Genomic DNA, 22,778 nt, shown 5'->3' with positions numbered 1-22,778 from the left:
CCTGCTCTTGCTAACAAACCACTTCTGCTTCCTGGCCGGATGTTTTATCCCAGGTTTCCTGCCCTGCATCCCACCCTGCAGGGGTGTTCTGTGTCCCCTTGCTACAGCTTTATTTCAGTGAAGAAAGGATTTTTTTCACCTTGCTCCACATCTCCTGAAAACTTGAACATTTAATCCTCCAACTCCCAGACAGATTCAAGGATTTGAAATAATTCTGGTGCCAGTTCTCAATGCCATTTGGTAACTCTGGGAGAGCTCGGCTCTGTTTTTGCACGAACACCACAATTAGTGTGGGGGTGTCAATCATCTCCCATCTGCTGAGTGCAGGGGGAATTCTCACCTCTCCCAGCCACTGTTCCCAGCACCAGGAGCACGTCTGGCATCACCTCCTGCTCCGCACCTCAAACTGAAACCCTGCCAGAGCCAGGCAGCGCTGCCTCAGCTTGGCCATCACCTCTGGGTGCGAACCCACACGCAGGACACAGCTGCAGGAACAGCTGGGCCAGTTCAGCCCTGGGGCTGCATCTGGGAGGGAAATTTCATCATTCTAATTCTTACAGATAGCTGGGAGAATGACCCATTTCCTCAGCTGCTGAAAGACAAAGCTGCTGCAAGGCTATAAAGATGATTTAAGGGTATGTATCAGTTTAGAGGGGGAAAAATTCTGCAAGCTCAGACAGTTGTAAAATTGCCACTTTATGGCTGTGTCTGCTTGGACTCTGCCAAATTTATGAGGCCACAACACCTATATTATTGAATATAATGTCTAGCTTTTATCACCTCGTCTTTGCAATCAGATCCAATGTTTAACATCACAGCCCTTCAATAATGACACACCCTATCAATTAAAAACAATAAAACCAGTTCCTGCCAGATATTACTGGAGGCTCAATAGCAATTAGTCAGAGCCTGAAGATGCAGAATGAGGGAAGAAATGCACTTGCAACTTTTGGTCCACCAAGAATCCATATATCCACTTTTCTCACCCCCTGAGTGCAGCAGTGGTTTAAATTACGCAGCATCATTCCACCCCACCACAGAATGTCTTGATTGCAAGAACTCAGGCACTGCTCAAGACAACCTGCAATTCTCTGCTCACGGGGAAAACCGGATTCACTGAGGCTCAGCAATTGTGAAATTGGGCAGAATGCAACTCCAGAAGATACTCCATTAATTACAAGAAATCCCATAAAAACCAGACACATTAAGTGCACAGAAATTACTGGGAACGAGATGAAAGTAAATCCTCCTAAATACTTCCCTCCCCGCTCCTTTGTTTTTGGTTTCTTTCTCTCTGCTTTTACTCAGAACTCAGATTTCATTAAAATTCCGATTTTTAGCACTCCAGGGATGCTGCCCAGCCCCACCAGCCCAGGGTCCCCCTTACCTCCAGCCCGGGGCGGGGTCCCACAGAGCAGCACGACGCCCTGGCCTTCGCGCACCGACACCGCGCTCCTCATCCTCGTCCTGGAGCTCTCCACATCTGCCAGGGAACGGCAGGGAACGTCAGGGAACACCAACAGTCAGCACAGTGACACCCTCAAATCCTGGCATTCTGAAACCCTGGCATTCCCAAATCCCGACAATCCCAAATCCTGGCATTCCCAAATCCCAACAATCCCAAATCCCAACAATCCCAAATCCTGTCATTCTGAAATCCTGACATTCCCAATTCCTGACCTCCCATCTCTCACTCTGCAGCTGTACCCAGCAGACTCAGCACAGCCCCTGCAGAAGCAAAGGCTGCCTGGCACAAGGAGGGATGACAGAATTAGGGCTGAAGGGATCTAATCTGCAGTGAGATAATTCAACAGATCCTGTGGCTAATTCTGTTCTTATGCCTGGCTTCTGATACCCTGACTTTGATAACCAAAAAGGAGCCAATGACTTAAAAATGAATCCTTAATCCATTCTTTCTTTGGAGATGATGAACAGCATCAAGCTGCCATGTCCAGTGTAAAATTCCACTACTAACAGCTATTCAGCAAACAGATATGGATCTTTCCCAAGAGCAAGGAACCTCCTGGACCACATTCCAGCAGGAGAATCCCCTGGAGCATCACTAAGGCAGAGCTTTGCTCCTCGGTGTGCTGACCCAGGGCTCTGCTCTGGCTGGCCTCGGGTCTCTGGGATTATTTTAAACTGGGTAAGGATCACTGGACACCCTGAGGTGGATGGGATCCACAAGGATTATTGATTTCATCTTCTGGTCATGCACAGGACAGCCCAAAAATCATACACAGCATTGTCCAGCGCTTCTTGGGGGGAAGCAAACACTTCAGTATCCATAAATGTAAATATTTTATCATAAATTTATATTGGCTTTCCCTTTAACTGGTGAGTCAAGATCCAAGAAAGCTGGGCCTCATTATACTGTTAAACTAAGCTAAATACAACATGTAATACAAACCAAGATCAAAGTCCTACACTTACAAAGGCTTTTCCATAAATAAGCCATACATTTTTCCATAACAGCAGACAATTAAAAAAAATTATTTGTTTATAACCTTGTATAGGATGCTAAACTAACACAGTCTTTAAATAAAGCTGTCTTTATAACCAAGCATAACAGGAGCAGTGAATTGACCAACAGCAGCTATTTCCCCAAAATACAGCATTTTTTATTGCTGCAAAGCAACAGCTGTTACAGTGAGAACACTGAATTAGAGAGACCAGAATTTCAATGCTTCCTTTAAAAAATGCTGCAGTAAGAGAGTGTTGTACAATCGTTTGTTAGTGCACATAAAGTTCACAGGAATGTTTCTTAGGCTGTTTTCAGCTTTCCATGTGAACTTCCACGCAGGTATCCTCAGAATAAACTCAGATCCTTTTGCTGGATGTGATGGAGAAGTCACACAAAACCCCAGCCAAAGTGATTTCACTCAGGGATCAAAACAGCACAGCCCTAAATTATTGTTTCAGGCCTTTCCAGCACCTTGCTCTTTCTCCCATAACATTATACATTCATCAGCTGCCCCAACACCATTCCTCAGAGCCATGCAAGTAAAAACCAGGAGCTGACAGCACCTCAGAGAACACACACTGTTCTGTTCCAGGATGAATCACACCCAAAGAATTAATATTTTACACAAAAAATTCATTCAGACCACATTTTGCCCTCTCACATCACAACCATCAGAAGTCATCAATCTCAAATAATACCATTTCCATAACTGAAATGGGTTTTTAAGCCCATGTGCTCATTTATTGCAACTACAGACCTTCAGAACCTTCCTTGAGTGTGCTGTCCAACAAATGGCAGGATGGGACTGGGTTGGGAGCACCTTGGGAAGGGATGTGGGACATGCTGGAGGATTGGGAAGGCAATCAGCCCAGAGGTACCCAGACAGGACCCACCGCAGCCCTGCAGTCTGAGCTGCTGCAATACTGTAAAAATGTGAATTATTAATCATTGATTGCAGTTGTCAAAGATAAACAGTTTTTGGGGAAACAAGAAGCAAGACATATCCATCCAAAAATGGAGAATAGAAGCCATGCTGCAATAAAACAATAATTTCCCAAAAATTAGCAGAAAGTTCCCCATCCCACCTTCCAGAGCAACTCAATCACCATCACACAGCTGCCCAAATACCAGAACTGAATTTCTCTACAAACTTCTGTATTCTCTTGTCTGGCACGGCTTTGATAATGAAAAATCAGCATGCAGAGCAGAGCAGGGCTCTTCATTAGCATTACACAGTGAAGTCCCAATCTCTGACCTTGGAGAGCCCTGGCTGCTCCTGAACACGATGCTGGTCTGATTTTCTGGTGCTCCTGCAGCAGATTCAGAGGACTGAAGGTCAAACCCAGACATGTTTGGAAGTGTATCAAGAGTGATTGTTTATCCTTGAGCTTCTTTGTTGGATTTTTGTTTGATTTTTTAATAAAGCCACTATTGCAATCACAATAACGCCAGGGAGGAGAGCTGGGTCTTCTAACAAAACTTATTATTACATGAACTCATTGGGAAGGGACATGGAGTCCTCAGGGTAAATAAAATCCCTTAAAAGGTGGGCTAATAATGGCACAGCTTGTTTACTTTTACAGATTGAACTGTATCCCTCTGAAATCAGAGGCTCTCATCCTGCTGAAATATCTCTCTTTACAGATAAAATATAACTGGAAACAAAGAGCAGAGATCAGGACAGAAGATGGCTTTGAGGAGTGGTGAGTCAGAGCAGGATTCACTTTCCAGCACCCATGGGATGACAACATCCCACTGATCACTGAAAGAAAAGGCCAGAAACACAAAAAGTGTTTCTGCATTTTATCTGCTGGACTAAAGAATGGTTTATCCATCAGCAGATCTTTAAAACTCCCCCAAACTGGTCACCAAACTGAGTGCTTTCATTAGTTTCTCTTGCTTTATTCTTTTCTCTTCTTCCTTGCATTTATTAAACCTCACTTTAATCTCCTTTCATCTGCAAAGTGGAAAAAATGAACAATTTATTACTCAACCCTACCAGGCAAAGGCTCTAATCCTGCCACTGAAAATATTTTGGTGAAAATGTTACAAAAATCCTGACTACAAGGGGAAAAAAATCCAACATAAAAACCAAGCTAAAACTGTAATTTGCAAATTAAATGTTTTTATTGCCTGTTTATAGTTTGCCATATAGAAGGAAGTTTAAAATTAGCAACTGAGGTTTTCTGACTCCTGAAACAGCATTTTCTTCTCCTTTCCCCTGCTAACACATGTATTTGCCTCATTGCTTTAGTACCAAGTCCATAAAGTTGTATTAACTGAAATATACACATCACTGCAATAAAATGGACAAAAAACCCCACAATTCAGCTTTGTTGAAAAGTCTTTGATTCGACCCAAAGTGAGAACAGAATGAGTTTATACCCATAAAAAAGGATGTGAAAACTGCATATTCCACTGAGTTCCCTCCTTTTAAGGAGTTTATTAAGTTTATTAAGCCAAGTTTTTAGTCTCAAGCACTGAGACTTCAAGTGACTGAGAAAGATTCCAAAATGTGGAGCGACAGTGATGTACCAAACCTGTAACAGCTGCACCGGAACACTCCTGTGATACTCAGGACAATTAAAATACAAAATAAAAATTTGTGGATTCGTGATAGGAAAACATGACCTGGAGCATCTCTCTGCAAACAAAATGAGACTGAGAAGAGTGACATTTTAATAAAAGAATAAATCAGAACCAATCTCAGAGGCTGCTGACCACATTCACTGCAAGCACCTCCCAGACGTTTCTGTTTTGTGATCCCATGTAATTGAGAAGGGATGGGTAAGGGTTAGGACAGACCCAGAACATGGTGCTATGAAAAATCCAGAGCATTTCTGATGACAAAGCTGCTCCACACACAGAGCTGCTGGCGTGTGGCAATGCTGAGTTATGGGGTGTTTTGTCAAGAAACCTGTGTGATATTTCACCCCCAGACACCAGTTCTGTACACAGGAACTCTGTAAGATTTGCAGGCACTGCTAGAACTTGCACCAAATCCTATTTATTTTTTTAAGTAATACACAGAACACTTATTTTTTAAGTGAATACACAGAATTCACTGTGAGAGTAACAATATTCAGTTTTCCAACTGGTTTTTTTTTTTAAATTCAGGTTTCCAACTCCAAATCCAGCAACACCCTAGCATCTTATCACACTTATATCAATTGCTTTTTATTGTCAACACATATTTGTTAGTAATTCTACCATGTTTTGAAAACTGCAGAACAAGGATTCAAGCTCTACAAACATAATTGTGCCTTAATAGCCATGAAAATATTTATTGTATTGCTGCATCAGACCCACTGCTATTCAAAGGAGCAGAACTTGTTAAATGTACTTTAGGTATAATTCTGTATTGGATGTTCAAGTGCCTAAATGAGTCAGACAAGCAAATCTAAGCTGTTTTCTTGAGTGGGTAATTCTGAAGTGGGGACTCTGATGTCAGCCCATAATGAAGCACTAATTCACAGCCCACTCGCCCTGGTAAAAGTCACATTATTAAAAAGAACGGAAATTCCACTCTCCCAGCTCTTGAGGGCAAATAACAGCCTCAGCACGTTGTAATAGCTATGCTGGTAATGAGAACTGCTGGAGAAAACAGAGGAACACCAATTTGTTTCTTTAAAAAGAAAAAATACAAACACACTTATTTAAAAAGAAATAGGAAAACCCAGCAGTGTTCACCACCATCCCCTAACTCACCTGTGTGCATGAACAAATCTTGTTCCCCATCCCCCTAAACTCCAAAATCTGCTATACCAGTGATCATGAACTTGGTATTCGTTTAGACAGACACCCAAAACTAAACGTGCACTTTGCATAAATAATTTCCACCAGGATATTTGGGATGCACAGCCTGTGAACCCCAACAGGAATCACCACACCAGGGCTGAAGTGAGCCAGTGAAAAACCTCCTGCTGCCTTGCCAGGGCCTGGATGGAGCCTGGCAGAATCACACTGAGCTAGGAGCGAGGGATGAGACCAAAAATTATCTCTGTAATCAATTCCTGCTGGGCAGAGAGAGAGAGAGAGGACAAAAATATTCACAGTGCAGGAGTGAACATCACTCGTCAGATTTGTCACTTGAGGAGAGATTCAGAAGCAGCCCCAGGGTTTCACTTGGTCAGGGGAATCACAGAATTCCACACCAACCTCTACAAAATCCCTTTCTTCCAGGCCAAATGGCTGAACTTGCATTTTATGCCCCGAAAGCTCCAGGACAGAGCAAGCAGAACAACCTCCCATCCCTCAAGGCTCATTTTACACCCAAAATACCACTCAGACAACTTCTGAGATTGGGATATTGTCCCCATCTCTGCCCAGGTCAGAATCTGAGTGTCCATAGAACACCACAGAAATCCACTGAGTTTGAAATACAGAAACCCACAGAAATATTGCCAATAAAATGCAGCAGGCCTCAGTGCAGAACAGACCCTGCAGGTTGTTTCCATCCCATTAAATGCTGAATTATCTCATAGGTGAACAACAAGCCAACAACACCAAAAAAACCCCTACAAATCTTTGAAACTCTTCCCCTTCCCCTGAATCAACTTGAGGTGCAGAAAAACATGAAACAGGAGACATTTAAATGCTCTTACACCAATTAAAGGAGAATAATTCAAAAGTCTTTGTTATATAAACACAAGCAGGAAAAGCCAAAAAATAAATTGGCACAGATGTATCAAGAGTGTGGTGAACAGGAGATGCCAGCATGGGGAGAGGCAGAGGAATTTGCAATAATGAGGGGAAAGATGGACAGAAAGGGATGAGGTGAGTTGTGGGCTCTGTGGAACTGAAGGAAAGGACCAGAGACAGCAGAGATTAAAAAAAAAAGGCAGAGAAATAATATTAGTAGCATAAAAGTTGAGTCGACATCTGATAAGCAAGGAGTATTTTTTTAAAACATGTTTTGCACTGGCAAAAATGCACTGAAAGAACAGGGGGAAAAAACCAAACCAAGCCCCAAGAGCGTTACTAGGGAAATGCATGTTTTGAAAGAAAAATGTTCTCCAATAGGTATTTCCAAAAATATGCCTTTCATAAATTCCTATTATCTGGGAATTACCACTCAACTCCAGGCAAACAGAGCACTGAACAAAGCAATTCAAGCAATTTGAGGAATATCTCAGGAGGCAAGGATGTTTGCTCAAGGAAATTATCCTACAGTCGACTTCTCAGATGCAACACAGATTTTTTTTTTTTCCCTCTAACACTTTCCCAAAACAAGCCCTAAAAACATCCTGGCAGTCAGTGAGCACCAGGCCACGTAAGCACAAAGCAGGTTTAGTGCTGAAGAACACCAGGCTATTCACATTTTAATAGTCAAACAGATGGCTAAAGCCCTGCCAGATCTAGCTCTAATTATCTGAAGGTTTGTTTATTTATTAAATATGCAGCAATGTTCCCAAAAAGCCTTTCCTCAATAAATAAATCAATGAAAACCATCCTACAACAGCACAGTTTTAAAGCACTGGGAACATGCTGACGACAGTGGGATTTGTTGGGTTTTTTTTTTACTGTCACTGACTTCAGTCCTTTGTATTCCCAGAGATGGAACCTTCCACACAGAATTGCACAGATTCTGCCCCAAGTATGAAAAAACATCATCAGAAAGGATTCCTGGATAAGCAGGATCTGTCTCCAAGGTATGGAGCAGCTGGGACAGATCCCAGCTTTGACAGGGGCCACCTGGGCCAGCCCAGATGTGACAGTGACAAAGAGCAGACACAGCAGATGGAGAAATGTCCTGCCCACAGATGTCCCACCCTGGCTGCTCTCCACACCTCCAAACCACCAAACTGAGTCAGCAGAAAAATCCCATGTTCACAGCCATTCCTGACAGCTGTGTGCTCATCCAAATGCGGGGCCCTACCTGGGCTGAGCAAAAAATAACAAAAAATATTTGGTTGTATGTGTAATGAAAAACATCATCTCCCTATCCACCAACAGTGGAATAATATTATTTAATTTATATTAGATATAAATTAATATAATATATGCTATATAATATATACTGTATAATATATAATATATAATATATACTATATAATATAATAAATATATTATAATATAATAAATATAATATAATATAATATAATATAATATAATATAATATAATATAATATAATATAATATAATATAATATAATATAATATAATATAATATAATATAATATAATATAATATAATATAATATAATATAATATATGTAGTATATAATATATATGTAGTATATTATTAAATAATGTATTTATATATTATTACTATTGATATATAACAGTGTAATAATAATTATTTAATAACAGTGAAATAATAAACCAAGAATAAGAGACCCAACCTTTACCCATTACTCACCCTGACAGAATCACCTGTGCCATTTTCTGTTCTGGGGTTCATTTCCAGGTCCAGCTGCTGTTCAGTATTTTTAACTGGATGTGTTAAACACTGGACATTAACACATGTTAATGGACTTTTATTTTTTGTATTTATTTTAGTAATTCTCCTCTTTACTGGTTCTCAACCTCAGGTTTGTTATGCCTCAACTCTTTAATAAAAGGAATACAAGGGAACCTGGAGAAGGTGACTCTTTCTACATAACTGAATTCAATAACCCACTCAAAGTGAGCTGTAGAGAGGATAAGGTGCAAGGATGATTCACACCGTAACAAAAATAATATTTACAGAGGAATTTAGGAGAAATTTAAACTTTTAATTCTATTACTGAAGATGAAAAAGAGGCAGAAATAAAAGTAATATGTTTTCAGAGCACATTTGCCTGGCTCATAGGAAGAACAGTTATTTCACTTATTAACTGTTCACATCACAATTTGAAGGAAGGGTGGGCGAATTTCCACATCTGACACATAAAGCACCTCAGACTCGGGACCCTGAACCCAGCATTTGGGACTGACATTAATTGCTGCTGTGAAGTTCAAACCCACCATTTCTGAATCTCTGCCCTGGACTCCTCTCCAGCCCAGCAGGACCCAAGTGAGCACCAGGGTGTCAGCACAGCACAGAACAGGTTCTGCAAAATTGCTGCAAACATTTCTGCCTCTGAATCTCCGGGGTTACTTGCTGGGATTAGACTACATTAACAGGCTCAGAAGGACAGCAGAGATAAGAAAAATGATCTATTTCTATCCCAGCACCATACAGCAGCACTGAGGTTGTAGCTTAATGGATGCTCAGGAGCACATCAAAGCAAAGCAGAAGAGATTTTGTTCACTTCCTTCACAGTTGCAAAAATGTGGGTAAAGCAGACAGGCTGGAGTTATTTCCTTACAGACTTCAGGAACAGGAGTGCAGGGAAAGGCATTTCTTATCCTGATGTCATTTGCAGCTGACAAGCAAAACAGTTATTTTCTGCGGCAGATAAGGCAGAAAAATTGAAAGAAGCCCCACGTTACTGTGGTGTGGACAGTGGAGATGTTTAAAACAATACTAATTTGACAGGTTACAAAAAATGCAAAAATGAAAATTAGAACTTTATCTCCAGGAGACAGACCGAGGAAGAGTCCATGAGGCAAAATCATTTCTCCAGTGCTGAAGATGAAAGCCAAATGATGAAGTTTCCCACCAAAGTCACATCTCCAGCTTGTGCACAAGCACAAGCTGTTAATAAATTATTTAATGAAAAGCAGAAGAAAACCACTGCATAACCTAATTCAGCATTGTGCAAACTTATTACTCTCTAGTCCCTAATAAAATTAAAAGAACACACTGAGGCTGCAAACTCGATTATTTGGAGGTAGAAAATGCCAGAATTAAGGTTGCCTAAGACCACAAACGCTGGCAGAGGCACAAAGCAGCAGTCCCATCAGTGACATTCCTGCACTGTGGCTCACACCAGTGTCATGGTGTTCATATTTTCTGAAAAATCCTTTTGCCAGGATTTTCTCCTGAGAAGCTGAGAGGCCTCAGAAACGAAATGTAAACAATGGTTATCTGCTGCTGTGGAATGCAACAGGTGCATCTGGGATTGGTCTCATGTGGATGTTTTTAATTCATGGCCAATCACAGTCAGCTGGCTCAGACTCTGGTCAGTCACAAGATTTTATTATTCATTCCTTTGTATTCCCTTCAATCCTTCTGATGAAATCCTTTCTTCTATTCTTTAGTAGTTTTAATATATAATTTTCTTTTAATATAATATATATCATAAAATAATAACTCAGCCTTCTGAAACATGGAGTCAAGATTCTCATCTCTTCCCTCATTCTGAGACCCCTGCCAACACCACCACGCACCAGGGCCTCCTGCCATTAAAGCAGCCACTTTGCTGCCTTACCTGGAAGCCTCTGAAGTGCTGCTGAGTGTGTTTAATTAGTTTTCAAGAGCCTGAGTGCTCCGTGGAAGGAATGAGGCCATTGTGCACCCAGGCCCTGAGCTCTGGCTCTGTGTTTGGGGGAACCAGAGGAGCAGTGGCCACTTGTGGCTGCTCAAACATACAGAGCTGGACCTGTGGTTGCTGTTCTGCTGACGTGGAGCTGTGTACACAACTTTCTCACATGTGTTTTTGCCATCAGGAGCTCCCAGCAGGCAGCACAGGCTCCCTGGTGAGGGGTGAAGGGATCTGGGGGCAGCTCCAGAGGATGCCCAGAGGGGCTCTCTGCAGGATGCTCCCACCACAAGGTCAAAGCTCTTGATCCTGGAGGCACTTCTGAGGCAGGACAGACACAAAGGCTGCAGCCAGGCAAACCCAGGCCAGAATGACAGCCCCAGGTCAGCTACTGCAGAGTGGGGAAGGGCTGACACCAGGGTCATGCAGTAAAACCCTGCTGTGATACCTGTGAGACAACACAGAGCTCTGAATAACCTCTGGCACAGCTGATGTTCTCCACTCCAAGCACTGTGAGCACCACCTTTAATCCCTCTGCTCCTGCCAGTGACAAGCCCAGGCTGATCAGCCCAAGCAGGGTGACAAATTCCACCTGCTGTCATCGAGCCCAAATTCCCCTTGCTCGGCCACACATCCACTTGTGCCCCTCAGAGCCTCTCTAAAATCACAGCAGCCTTTTCAGGACATGTGCTAGAGCTTCAGCCTGGTTACAAAAGCTCTCTTTCAATATTAATCATTGCTCTGACCCAGATGTGGCAGAGGCACGTTGAAAACCCAATCAGTAATCCCCAGGCAGATAACAAATCCCAGGTTTTGCTTTATCAACGATAATCGTTACACAATTAAACAAAAGGGTAAAGAGATAACAAAACTGCATCTGAGCTTTCTATTCCAAGGATCAGGCTTAACTGGGACCTGCAGAGTCTGGAGCAAGAAGAGCAGGAGACCCTTGCAAGCGTGACTTGGAATAAATTAAATTCATTACACAAAATGGTGAGAACTCATTCAGCACCTGGAGCTCCTGGGTCACCTTGTGCAGAGACAGATTGATGGCACACCAGGAGCTCCCTGTGCCCATGTGCCAGGCTCTCAGCCCTCTGCCAGCCTCTCCACACTCTGGGATGGGACAAACCAATCCCACCCTGGCCACAGAACCAGAAAACACTACACTCTGCAAGGATGTTCAGGTCTCACAACTTTAGTTATTTATAAAGCTCAGACCTGCATTCACAAGATAAGCTGATTTTTTCTTCCTCCCCCACTCATTCATTATAAGGCAAAGAGGTTTTCCTGAAGAAATAAAACAGTAATTCCACTGAATGCTCATCAGGAAAGACAGGAGAAAAATAAGGGATTGACAAGATGCAATTGGCTTAAAGAGGTGCTGAAGTTTCTCCTAAATGGAAGCAAAAAAGAGATACAGAAAAAGATGAAAGAGTGAGTTAGAGCAGCATGTGTTATTAAGAGCTGAAGTTATGAAATACTAAGGAGAAAGATGCTACATTTCACTAACTAAAGCAGGATAAAAATTCTTCTGAAAAGAATCCGAAATAAAATCAGGAAGAGAGATGTGGTAAGAAATCAGAGGTTCAAAACCAGCTGAATGAAAAGGTGGGTTAACAACAGATAAGGAAATGCAAACTACCACTGTTAAGATCAGATTATTAAAAATCAAAAGCATCATATCACACACTCATACTCTCATCTGATACCCAGGGAAGCCTCTGGCAAATCACACTCAAGAGTTCAGCTGTGGCAGGGCAGAACCATCCCCTACACCCAACAAATCACTGCCTCATTTGATTTTTTAACTTAATTAGTGGGTAAAATAGCAGTGTGTACAGTAGGGGCAATCAATGCCATTCCAAGTCATTAGCTGTGACAATGACAGTAAGTTCATCCAGGGAACCTGCGCCCAGGGACAGGATTAGGATTCCTTTGTGACCATCCCCTCCCAGCTCTCATTCCCAAAATCAGGAATCCCTGTGACCCCAGCACTGCCCCTGCAGACACTCCCTGCAGGCTGGGGCTTTTCTGCAGTGGTGCCACTTGTAAATGACAAATGGCTGTGGACAAAACACTGCTGCAAGTTCAGACTAAAGTGATTCCCACACATCATTAATATTTCAACCTGGCTTAGCTGGCTTTGGGTAAAGAGGTTTTGACTCAGTTACTTCCATTTCAGGAAAACATCTGTACAACATTTTTGTAAAGAGCAGTAGAAATAAAAAGTGCTAGGAAAACAAATGAAGGCATTTGAAACACAAGTGTTCAAGAGAGTTTCTACCCAGCTGGTGAGTTCATCTTCCCAGCCTGCAACATCCCCCAAGAGCCAGTCCAAACAGATTATCCAGGAGCACTATTTTTTTGCCCTTCTTGCAGCAAGAGAGCAAAAAGAAAAGGCAGGGATCATCTGAGCACATTAACCTCCCTGGAAGAGAAGGGAATGAGACAAGATCTTTAGAGAATTGCATTCTGTCTGCCTCCACAGTAATGGCATTACACTCGAATGAAAGCAAAATTATGTGGAAGACTGTTAGTTTACTGAGGGGTCACAGAGATGACAGCTGTGGCAGGACGAGGCAAACCTTTAATATGCCATGATGGACCAATGTGCACATCCTTCAGTGGGTGAATAAATGTGGCTGAACAGGATTACACCTGAGCAAGCAACAGCATAGATTAATAAATTCAGCATCAGACCATCCAACAACGGAGGCTGCAGGACTGGAATAAAAAAAAAAAAAACAACTCCTGAGAAATAGCTGAGTTCTGCTACTCCATTTAGAGACATAAATACAGTCCCAGTGTTGCTGAGGAGAGTTTAATAGATTGAGACATGCAAGTAAGGAGAAAACCCCCAAAAAACAACAAGACCTCAAATCTTTTTGTGGTATCTGAGCAGAATTGTTCCCTGGTAGATGCTGATCCCCAGCCCAAGCCACACTGCTCCTTGCAAGATGATGTAATCCTCAGAAATATATCCTTAACTACAATTGAATAAAAAGTCATGGGCTGAAAACATACAGCTCCATAAAAAAAGAGAGAAGATGTCTCACTGCACAGGGCTGAGAGAAGCAATAACAGGAAAATAAAATCAGGTACTGCATCTCTTCTCATAAGTACAGAGAATTTCCTTGGTTATTAAATGAGACTCCCCACAAGTCCCAGCCTGGGCTCTCTGTAACTGCTCAGTGCCACAGTGGATGAAAAACAAGACATAAATACATAATCAATACCAGAACAGAGACACCAGCAATGCAGTGTAACAGGAGCAGCTCTCTAACTTCCACTGCTTCAGTTTTAAGATTACAAAGCCTACTTGGCTTTGTAATGAACATCAGAAAGCAAACTACACAAGCTGGCAGCAAGCTGGAGCTCTGAAAAAGTATCTTTAAAGCAAGGTGATACCCAGTGAAGGCACTGAAAGTGTTATTTGCAATCTGTCCACATTTATTGGGCTGCAGCCAGGGGTTAATTCAGCCAAACTCTGCTGTGTATTTCTTGTAAATTCACTGAATGTCAGAGTAATTCTGCAGATCACAAGATCTGTGCTTGTTATAGATGACAGCATCATTTAGGCTGGGAAAGATCTCCAAGAGTCTCGAGTCCCCAGCACTGCCAAGTCCCACTAAACCACATCCCTAAATTCTCCTCTGCACATCTTCCAAGTGACCTCAAGAGCAAAGGAGATCTGCTCTGTCTTATTGAAGGTGTTCTTTAAATAATGTAATGTTGTCTAAAACCACGCCAGGGCACTCCACACCTCAAAATAAAAAAAAAAAAAAAAAAAAAGAAAAAAGAAAAACAAACCCTACATCTACTAAACAAAGTCAAATTTTCTCAGCCACCCAGCCAAGCCTTCCCTTATTTCAGCTCCTCATCCAAACCCTTTTAGCAACACCTTTTTTCTACATCACAGCCTGGTGCTGTCAAAACACACCAAATTGATATTGTTCCAAATTGATATTGTCAATCTTTATTTCAGTTTGAGGAGGCTCCAGATCCAGCAGCTTTATGAGCCGTGAAGGGTGGGGCAGGGCACAGCACAGTCGTGTTTCTGTTGACTGGAACAATTTCCATGTTTGATTTTTTTCTGACTTGCAAAAAGTACAGTTGAGAGATCAAAGCATTCAGTGCCTTCTGAACGTTCCTATTAACTTCAATGGGCTTCAGATCAGGCCCTTAATGGGGTATTAATGTAATGTAAACATTTTCAAGTATTATCTTAATATTATCAGGAGCATGTTAAACGGGCTAACAAGACCCCATTAGGGTAATTCTGACAAACAAATCAAGGGCTGAAATACTTTCCTTACCAAGGACTTGCTTTGATTTTTTTTTTAGTGAATATAAGCTCTGTTTTCCCAAATAATCCATATTTCAGAGTTTTAAGAACAGTCCTGCAATGCAAAATTCCTAAGGAACATCACTACTTTTCTTAAACCAAGAATGCACACGTAAGAATTAAAGTATTTTTGATTTAAAGCTTTACCAGGTGAGGGGAGCTGTGCGGGAAATGCTAAAATTTTTTGTCATTTATAAATATTTCTTATAGAAATGAAGCCAGCATTTCAAAAGGCTCATGTTAAAAAGATTATAGAACTTAGGCATAAAGTCTAAAAATATAAAACCATACTGGTGTCCAGTGTCTCCCTTGCACTTCAGACACATATTAAGCAAGTTCAATTAAGTATTTAAGAGGAAAAAAAAGATGTAGGGAGACAAAGGAACAGCTGCATTTTCTAACTTCATTTAATGCCTGAGGGCAAGCAGCAGCTGCCCCTGGCTGAGGATGTGCAGCCTTTGGGATGAGCAGGGTTGGGATCTGGAGCTTCATCCCTGGCACTCTGAGCGTTCAAGCACCAGGATTGAACCAGTGCTGGACCAAAGAAGGGCTGGACACAAAGCTGGGGGTCCTGACCAAAACTCAACCTTCTCTAAGAGATTCCATGTGGAGCAAAACCATGGCACGGCAAGATTTACCTCCACATTTTTCCCAAGTTATAGAAACTTAATGCTACAGAGCATTAAATCTGTATTTCAGGCTGGCCTAAGCTGTTGGAGTAAAGCTCACACAACATCCTAAAACAGCACCAAAGCTTTAGCCTTCATGAAAAAAACTACATGGGAAAACGATGTAACGAATAGCTTTGCAAGGAAAAAAGTGTTTTTTAAGCTCTCTATTTTTTGTTCCAAAATATTCTCTTATTTTCTATGCCAGAATGTCTCTGCTCTCTCCTTGCCACACTCCTCTCCTTCACAAGCTATTCATGCACAAGTTTTGAAAGATAGTAAGAGACAAGCAGATTTACATCAAAAAAAATAAAGAGAGATAAGGTTGCTATGGGAATAAGAAGACAAAAACTGTTACTTAATCCTACATAAAAAGATGAGAACTGGAGAGAACTCAGATGGAATTGAAACTGTCACCCCCACCAATGAGGTTATGATCTGAAACAACACTGCTTTTTCTCCCTCATTTCCTCCTTGCTTTTATGTAATTTCATTTTCTCCTCAGAATCTCTTTACAGAATACAATATTTCACGTCAAGATTCAAAAAACTTTAAAAAATGAATTAGAAGTAATATTTCCCAATATGTTGCTCACTGCTGTCACTCACTAGGCAAACTCTAGCAAAAGCTGAAATATGCCCCCTTTGCAGCAATGCTGTGGATGAAGATGGCAAATTGGAGACGAATCTTTAGATTTTATATATAAATTATGCATAAAAAAATAGAGTCAGCCATGTAGTTGTCTCACTTCTAACTACAGTCTGTGGTCTGCAATACAGTTTTACAAAGGCCAGCAAGCAAATTCAGATTTAGGGTTTTGCTACAGCTGCAATCAAAGGCAATTCTTGTGAACTCTGAAGGCAGAAAGAACTGTCACACACCACCTGCCCAAAGAGCCGAGGCACCATTACTGTCAGCAGTTTATCTCAGAAAACACTCTCTTATCAGTGCTTGCTGGAATCATCTCCCAGCCAGCACAAAACACGGAATGAATCTGTCCCATTTTCAGGTTGTTGATACAGGATAAACGTCTCTTCTCGTTCTGAAGAGCGCAGGGAAAATGTCTTTCCTTCCACTGCACACCCCCAGAGCTGCCCTGACTCAATAAATCCAGGGCCATGGCATCTCCCTATACGGGAAACCTTAAACATGAGAAATGGGATGAAACCTTAAAACGCCCAATTCATAAAGTCTCTACCAGGGAGATGATCTCTGGCAACATAAAGCCTGGAAACAATCTGGAATAATCAAGATAAAAACTTTTCCAGGGCATGCAGCACAGCTTTGGAAGAGGATCTCTTATTTGCACTTTATCCATCCCAAGTTATGCCCATCAACTCCAGTATCCAAATTTGCACTCAGGTGTTTACCAACAGTGAGATCTTTATGTGGCACCCTGAGCTACAGGAGAATCCTTCACTGAACCAAACATCCAACTACCTGAGGATTTTCTTTACTGCTTTCAGACTTATATATAGCTGTAGGAGGATAAAATACACACTAATTACCCTTGACTATGCAAATGAAGCTATTTTTAATTCAGGTTTAAACCATTTTTAAGTTCTCATTGCACAACTGCTGCCAAAGGCAAGGGAATGCCACACTTCTCTTTGCAGTTCCTTTGCTCCTTGTTGCATGCAGGGCACCTCGAGTTGCCCCAAATAATTTTGCAAAGCGGGTGCAAGGTGTGATTCTGCAGCTCACAGTCTGTGAGGGCGGAGTGGCAGCACTGGAGATGCAAAATATTCTGATTATTTCAAACAGGATCCTGATACACTCTGCTGTGTCCAAAAGCGATGCTCGCTCCTCACATGGTACTTTTTAACAAAATGACACTTCAGAGATAGAAACCAACCCTGATGTGTATTTAGGATAATGTGGCAAGTCTCAGCTTTGGGACTCTTCACCCAGACCCCTGGGACCACACAAAAACTTCCAAAGTGTCACTGGGCTTGTTCCTGGCAATTTAAATGGAAACCTGAGTCACCTGCACAAACTCACAGCCATCACAACCAAACACAGGTCTCCTCAAAACTCCTTTACTGTGCTATTATTCCATGTTTCTGTGTCCCCACCTGTGAAAAGAGGTGGATCTTCCTTAAGGTCTCCTCCAACCCAAACCATTCTGTCATTCTCATTTTACACACCCAGTTGGCTTCAGTATGGAGTTCCTTCATTTACATCACTGCTCAAAGCCACTCTGTAACTCCCCCTCTGCACTAAGGTTTTCTGGCCCCATCCACTGAGTAAAATACTACAAATACTTGTAGTGGCTTCTTCAAAAAAAGGTTTCTGCATTCAAATGCACCTGAACATCTGACCCCCAACTATGCAGAAATTAAGGACAGCCAAGCACAAACACATTCACCTCCACTTCATCTTCTGCTTTCTATTCCACAGCAGCAAAACTTGCCTGGAAAAAGTTCTGCTTCCCTGCCCAAAGGCCTGGCTTTGAAATGCCTTTGATTTTCTTGAAAGACCCCTAAAAAGTCACCAAGAAAGTCATAACTCCATGTTCCACCCAAGGAGGGGAAAGGCACCATGCTCTGCTACTCAACTGTATTTTAATATTCTGTTTATAGTTATGGAAATTTGGCTCGTTTTAGCATCAATAAGTTCTGATTGTGCTAATCAGACAGGAATATAAATGAGCTTTTATTCGCTTAGGTTTTCAAACACGTTTAGTAAATATGGCTGAGGTTAAGCTTTAGACTCTACAATGTTGGGTTATTTTGTTACTGACAAAACAGTGTGTAAATTGTGTTTTAATCCCTGATAAATACTGATCCCTGGAATCTCACTGCTGATACATACATCCTGTGTTGGAGGAGCTAAAGGCTACTATTAACACATTTGTTATTGCACAGAAAACTGAGAGGTTAATTATGGCACAAATAAAGCTTTTGTCCAAGGCACTGGCAGCCACATATTTAAAATCACCAAAAAATTAAAAACCTAAAGCATTCATTTTGAACATCATCATTAAGAACAACATGAAAAATCAGAACAGTTTCTACTGAAGAGCTTTTTTTAAATACAAACTGAATTATTCTCAGTTCTGCTGTTTTGCTGAACATCTGCCAAATTATTCAGCTTTAGATTTCAACCCACTGTACCTCCCCTGTTTTTCAACTGTCAGTCTCAGCCTCTTTAATCTGATTTTTTTAACTCCACGGTGTCCTGAGCTTCCCAAGTGAAGGGGTGGGAAGGATGGAAGCAAAGAGTCTTCCAACAACTTTCAGGACCTCATTTCTGAAACTCTGACTGTGTTTGCCATACTAAAACCCAAAAACACCCATGGAGAGGCTCCTGTGCTGTCCTTGTCTCAAGGCAGGCAAACTGGGAATCTTCAAAAGTCACTTTTTTCCAGGGTGTCTGGGCAAAAAAAAAATGCTGAATTCATACAGCAAATAAGTAGCCATAAACAAAATACCAGGCTATGATCTATCTACCAAAATATTCAGCAAACAGAAGTCCTAAAGCACTGGGATTTACCACAATTCCTGTTAAATCAATATTTATTTGTGGACTGGAGTAAGTATTCCAGTAGGGATTATTATCCAATGTGCCCAAGCTCCACAACCTTTTACATGAAATATATTGGAATTTTTGCTCTATTGTACCGCACTTCAAACTGCAGCAGGCAGAAGTACAAATGTGCAGCCTCCATGCTCAGTAATATTTGCAGTAACAGAATTTTATTGCAGGATAAACCACTTGGAAATTCCTTCTTGGTAATTTATGTGAAAATCAGAATTGCCACTAGCCAAAATTCCTCCATTCAAATGCCATCAAATCTGCAATGAGCTTAATTAATGAAGATAAAGGCAGCATTTGCCTCGTTAAAAGGAGACATTAATTGTCTGAAGGTGAGGATTCAGCTTTAAGGTTAGACAGCATCTGCAGCTGCTCTTCAGGAGGAGGCTTCCCTCAGCTGGAAAGATAAAGCAGAGACCAAGGAGACTCTTCAAAAGCTATTAAAGGTATCTCTTCAAAAAGAAACTGAATATAACAGCATGTCCCAAACTTGTGGAATTCAATATTCAACTGGTGAGAGCACACCCACTGTGGAAACCCAGACTCGTGGAAATCCATGAACTTGGAGACAGGCTGGGATGCCAACAAAGGTCTTTTCATGGGCTTTGGGTTTAAATTTAGATCCAGCTCCAAGTTTGTATTTAGCTGGCCAGAAAGCACGGATCCTCATGAAGGAGACTCTTCTTTCACCTCACCTAATTCCAAGTGAATGGATTAAATGTGGTCACCCCATCCATGAGTGCCCAAGGCTGCTACAGGAGCAATAAAGGAGCTGCAGAGGAAGGTGAGATTTACCCTGGGCCACAGCAAGGGGTGAAAGCCTGCAAGAATCAAAAACTGCAGGAAATTATACCTGGAATTAATCTATAACTTCAGCACAGCTTAGTTTGGCACTTGCACTCTTCACGTTGTTCTGCATGTTTTACTCATTTTTATCTTTGAAGTTGCTCTTCACAGTAATCTAAAAATAGTAATTCTAAAGTGTGTGTTTTGAAATGTTGAACAAGGCAGACATTTTGGATATATACATACATATACATATATAAAAAATATATATACAATATAAATATATATATATATATACACACAATATACACACACATATATATATATATATAAATAAGGCTCACTAATCACCTTTTTGGTCCCCCGACACTTCAGATAAAAGCAGAACTCTCAAGGCCAGTTTCCCACTTTGTAACTAACTGAACCCAAACTTTCTGGCAGTGCAAGGAATGCTGGTGGTGCTGCACAGGCCATCCCAGCTAAACAATTCTGACAGTCACCACTGGCATAGCTGCACTTGAACATGATGGCTGGGCATGTATAATGCACAAAAAGGAGATTACTATTAATATGCAAAAGAATTATGCATCAAAAGCCAGGCTGGCTCTGGCTGAAGGCTGTAACTCTTAATGAAAACTGAATTTGAACAAGAGTAGTAAATGATGTTATTTAGTTTTTTTTCCTTACAAATGGACTTTTACCCATAAAGAAATTCCCCACCAAAGACTAAATGTGAAGGGGATATTTCTGCTCTCCTTGTGGCATGATTTAATCCCAACATCAGAGCAGTAAGAGCACAGAAGGTTTGTTTTCATGCTCTTTGGGAAATAAAGAAAGAATCATGATTTCCAATTTCATAAGTCTCCTAAACTTGATACTCAAAGAGAGAACTGTGAATCTGATACATGACATTGCTGTGCCTGAGGGCTTAACAGTTTATTTCTGTATTAGACTGAGAAAACAAAATGAAAAAAATGAAAATGAAAGCAATAAAAATACCTGAATTGACATAAAGAAATACACAGAATATGATCTAGTTTTTAACTCAAATGGACTGCTGAATAAGGAATTAGAAGAAAAATCTCCCTACTGGCAAATTTTAGTATAAAGTGACAGAAAAGGAACAGGCTTCAATGTCTAAATAATTTCTATATATTACAGTAGAGCATTGGCTGAGTTTTTTGTTTGTGGTTTGTTTGGTTGGTTTTTGCCAAGGCTCGCGATGGATGGAGGAAAAAAAATTAATAATTATTTTTGTTTTTCTCTATGTAAATAAAGTACAGCAAAGCCAGCGTTAGGATCCACGGTTTGTGATGGCAGGGAGTCAGAATTTCAGGAGAGAAAGTTAATCCAAGTGGCGTCTCCAGCCTCACCCTGGACACGATGTTTGAAATGTGCCCCTTCATCTCCTGAAGGAGAAAAAATTTTATGCATTTACACACAGAATCCTCCTTGTTTCGTTTCTCTGAACTCTCTCTTTATTCACAGCTTTCCTTCCCCTTCAACCACCCTTCAGAAGTTGTTTTTCTGTTAAACCTCAGAAGATTCAGGAACATCCATTTCTGGGGAGGAGAGCAGCTGGTTTGAGCGGAGAGAACAGCAGAGCACAGCGAGGGAGGGAAGAAAGCAGAGCCTGAGCTCTGCAGGGCTGCAGCAGCCCTTGGTGCCTTCTCCTGCTCTCCAAGAACAGGAAAATGAAGCCAAAAGGGCACAAAAGTGGTCAGAAAATGCAGCTGCCTCACCAAACTGCAGGGAGGTTTTTACACACTCATGAGATGGGGGTTCACAAATGCATCAAACTGCTCATCAAATTCCTCCTCACATATTCCAGACAGGAATTCTACCCCAGTTCCCCAAAGACCAAGTGCAATCAGCGCTTTCAGGAGGGGTGAAAGCCCTACAAGAATCACAAGTTGCAGGAAGTTACACCTGGAATTAATTCATGACTTAGCAAAGCTTAGTTTGGCACTTTCATTGCTCATGTTGTTCCCCATGTTTTACTCATTTTTATCTTTGAAGTTGTTCTTCAGAGTAATTTAAACGTAATAATGCTAAAGCTTGTGTTTTGAATGCTTCTCCTAAAAAGGCAGACATTTGGAAACCCCACATATATATATATATATGTAAAATATTTAATACTCAGGAATCACCTTTTTGCTCTCCAAGGTAAATGGACAAAAAAACCCCCATGGGATCATCAGTCACACAGATATAATCATACTTCAATAAACAAAAACCCAAGGGCCACTGGTGGTTTTTTTCATTAGATCCTCTCACATTCTCCTCTTTGATGAACTATGAAGATTCACAACAGATAAAGGAAAAGCAATTCAATATAGGACATTGCAATAAGGGGCATAGTTTGAAATACATTATCTGCAAAGACAGACAATGTCAGGGTTCATAAGCCAAGATCAGCATCATCTCCTTTTCTGCAGCTGTGATGTTATTTCATAACACTGAACTGCACACAGCTCTTCCAAGAACTGTCTTTTTGCTTATAGGCAAAGCAAAAGAAAAATGGTTTTCTACGGGCAGGCAGAATACCTGCTGATCTGTCTTAATAAGAGCTTAAAACAAAGTTCTCCAAATTGTTTGACAACTTGTTTCCACATTTACAGAGTGCTCT

At 41.2% G+C, this 22,778-nt stretch overlaps 1 protein-coding gene across 2 annotated transcripts in view; it reads right to left on the bottom strand.

Annotated features, from left to right (window-relative positions):
• The window catches only part of LOC131088318 (contactin-3-like), a 99,503-nt gene that overhangs the window by 53,363 nt on the left and 23,362 nt on the right, over positions 1-22,778 (bottom strand). For both annotated transcript variants that reach the window (XM_058032260.1, XM_058032261.1), the window contains exon 3: positions 1,388-1,483. In XM_058032260.1, coding sequence (XP_057888243.1) covers positions 1,388-1,483 — 96 coding nt within the window. The remainder of the gene's footprint in view (positions 1-1,387; positions 1,484-22,778) is intronic.

Source organism: Melospiza georgiana, chromosome 11 (genome assembly GCF_028018845.1).
Source record: "Melospiza georgiana isolate bMelGeo1 chromosome 11, bMelGeo1.pri, whole genome shotgun sequence".
Lineage (NCBI taxonomy): Eukaryota > Metazoa > Chordata > Aves > Passeriformes > Passerellidae > Melospiza > Melospiza georgiana.
The sequence above is the reverse complement of the archived record's forward strand: the minus strand, read 5'-3'. Positions and strand labels throughout refer to the sequence as shown.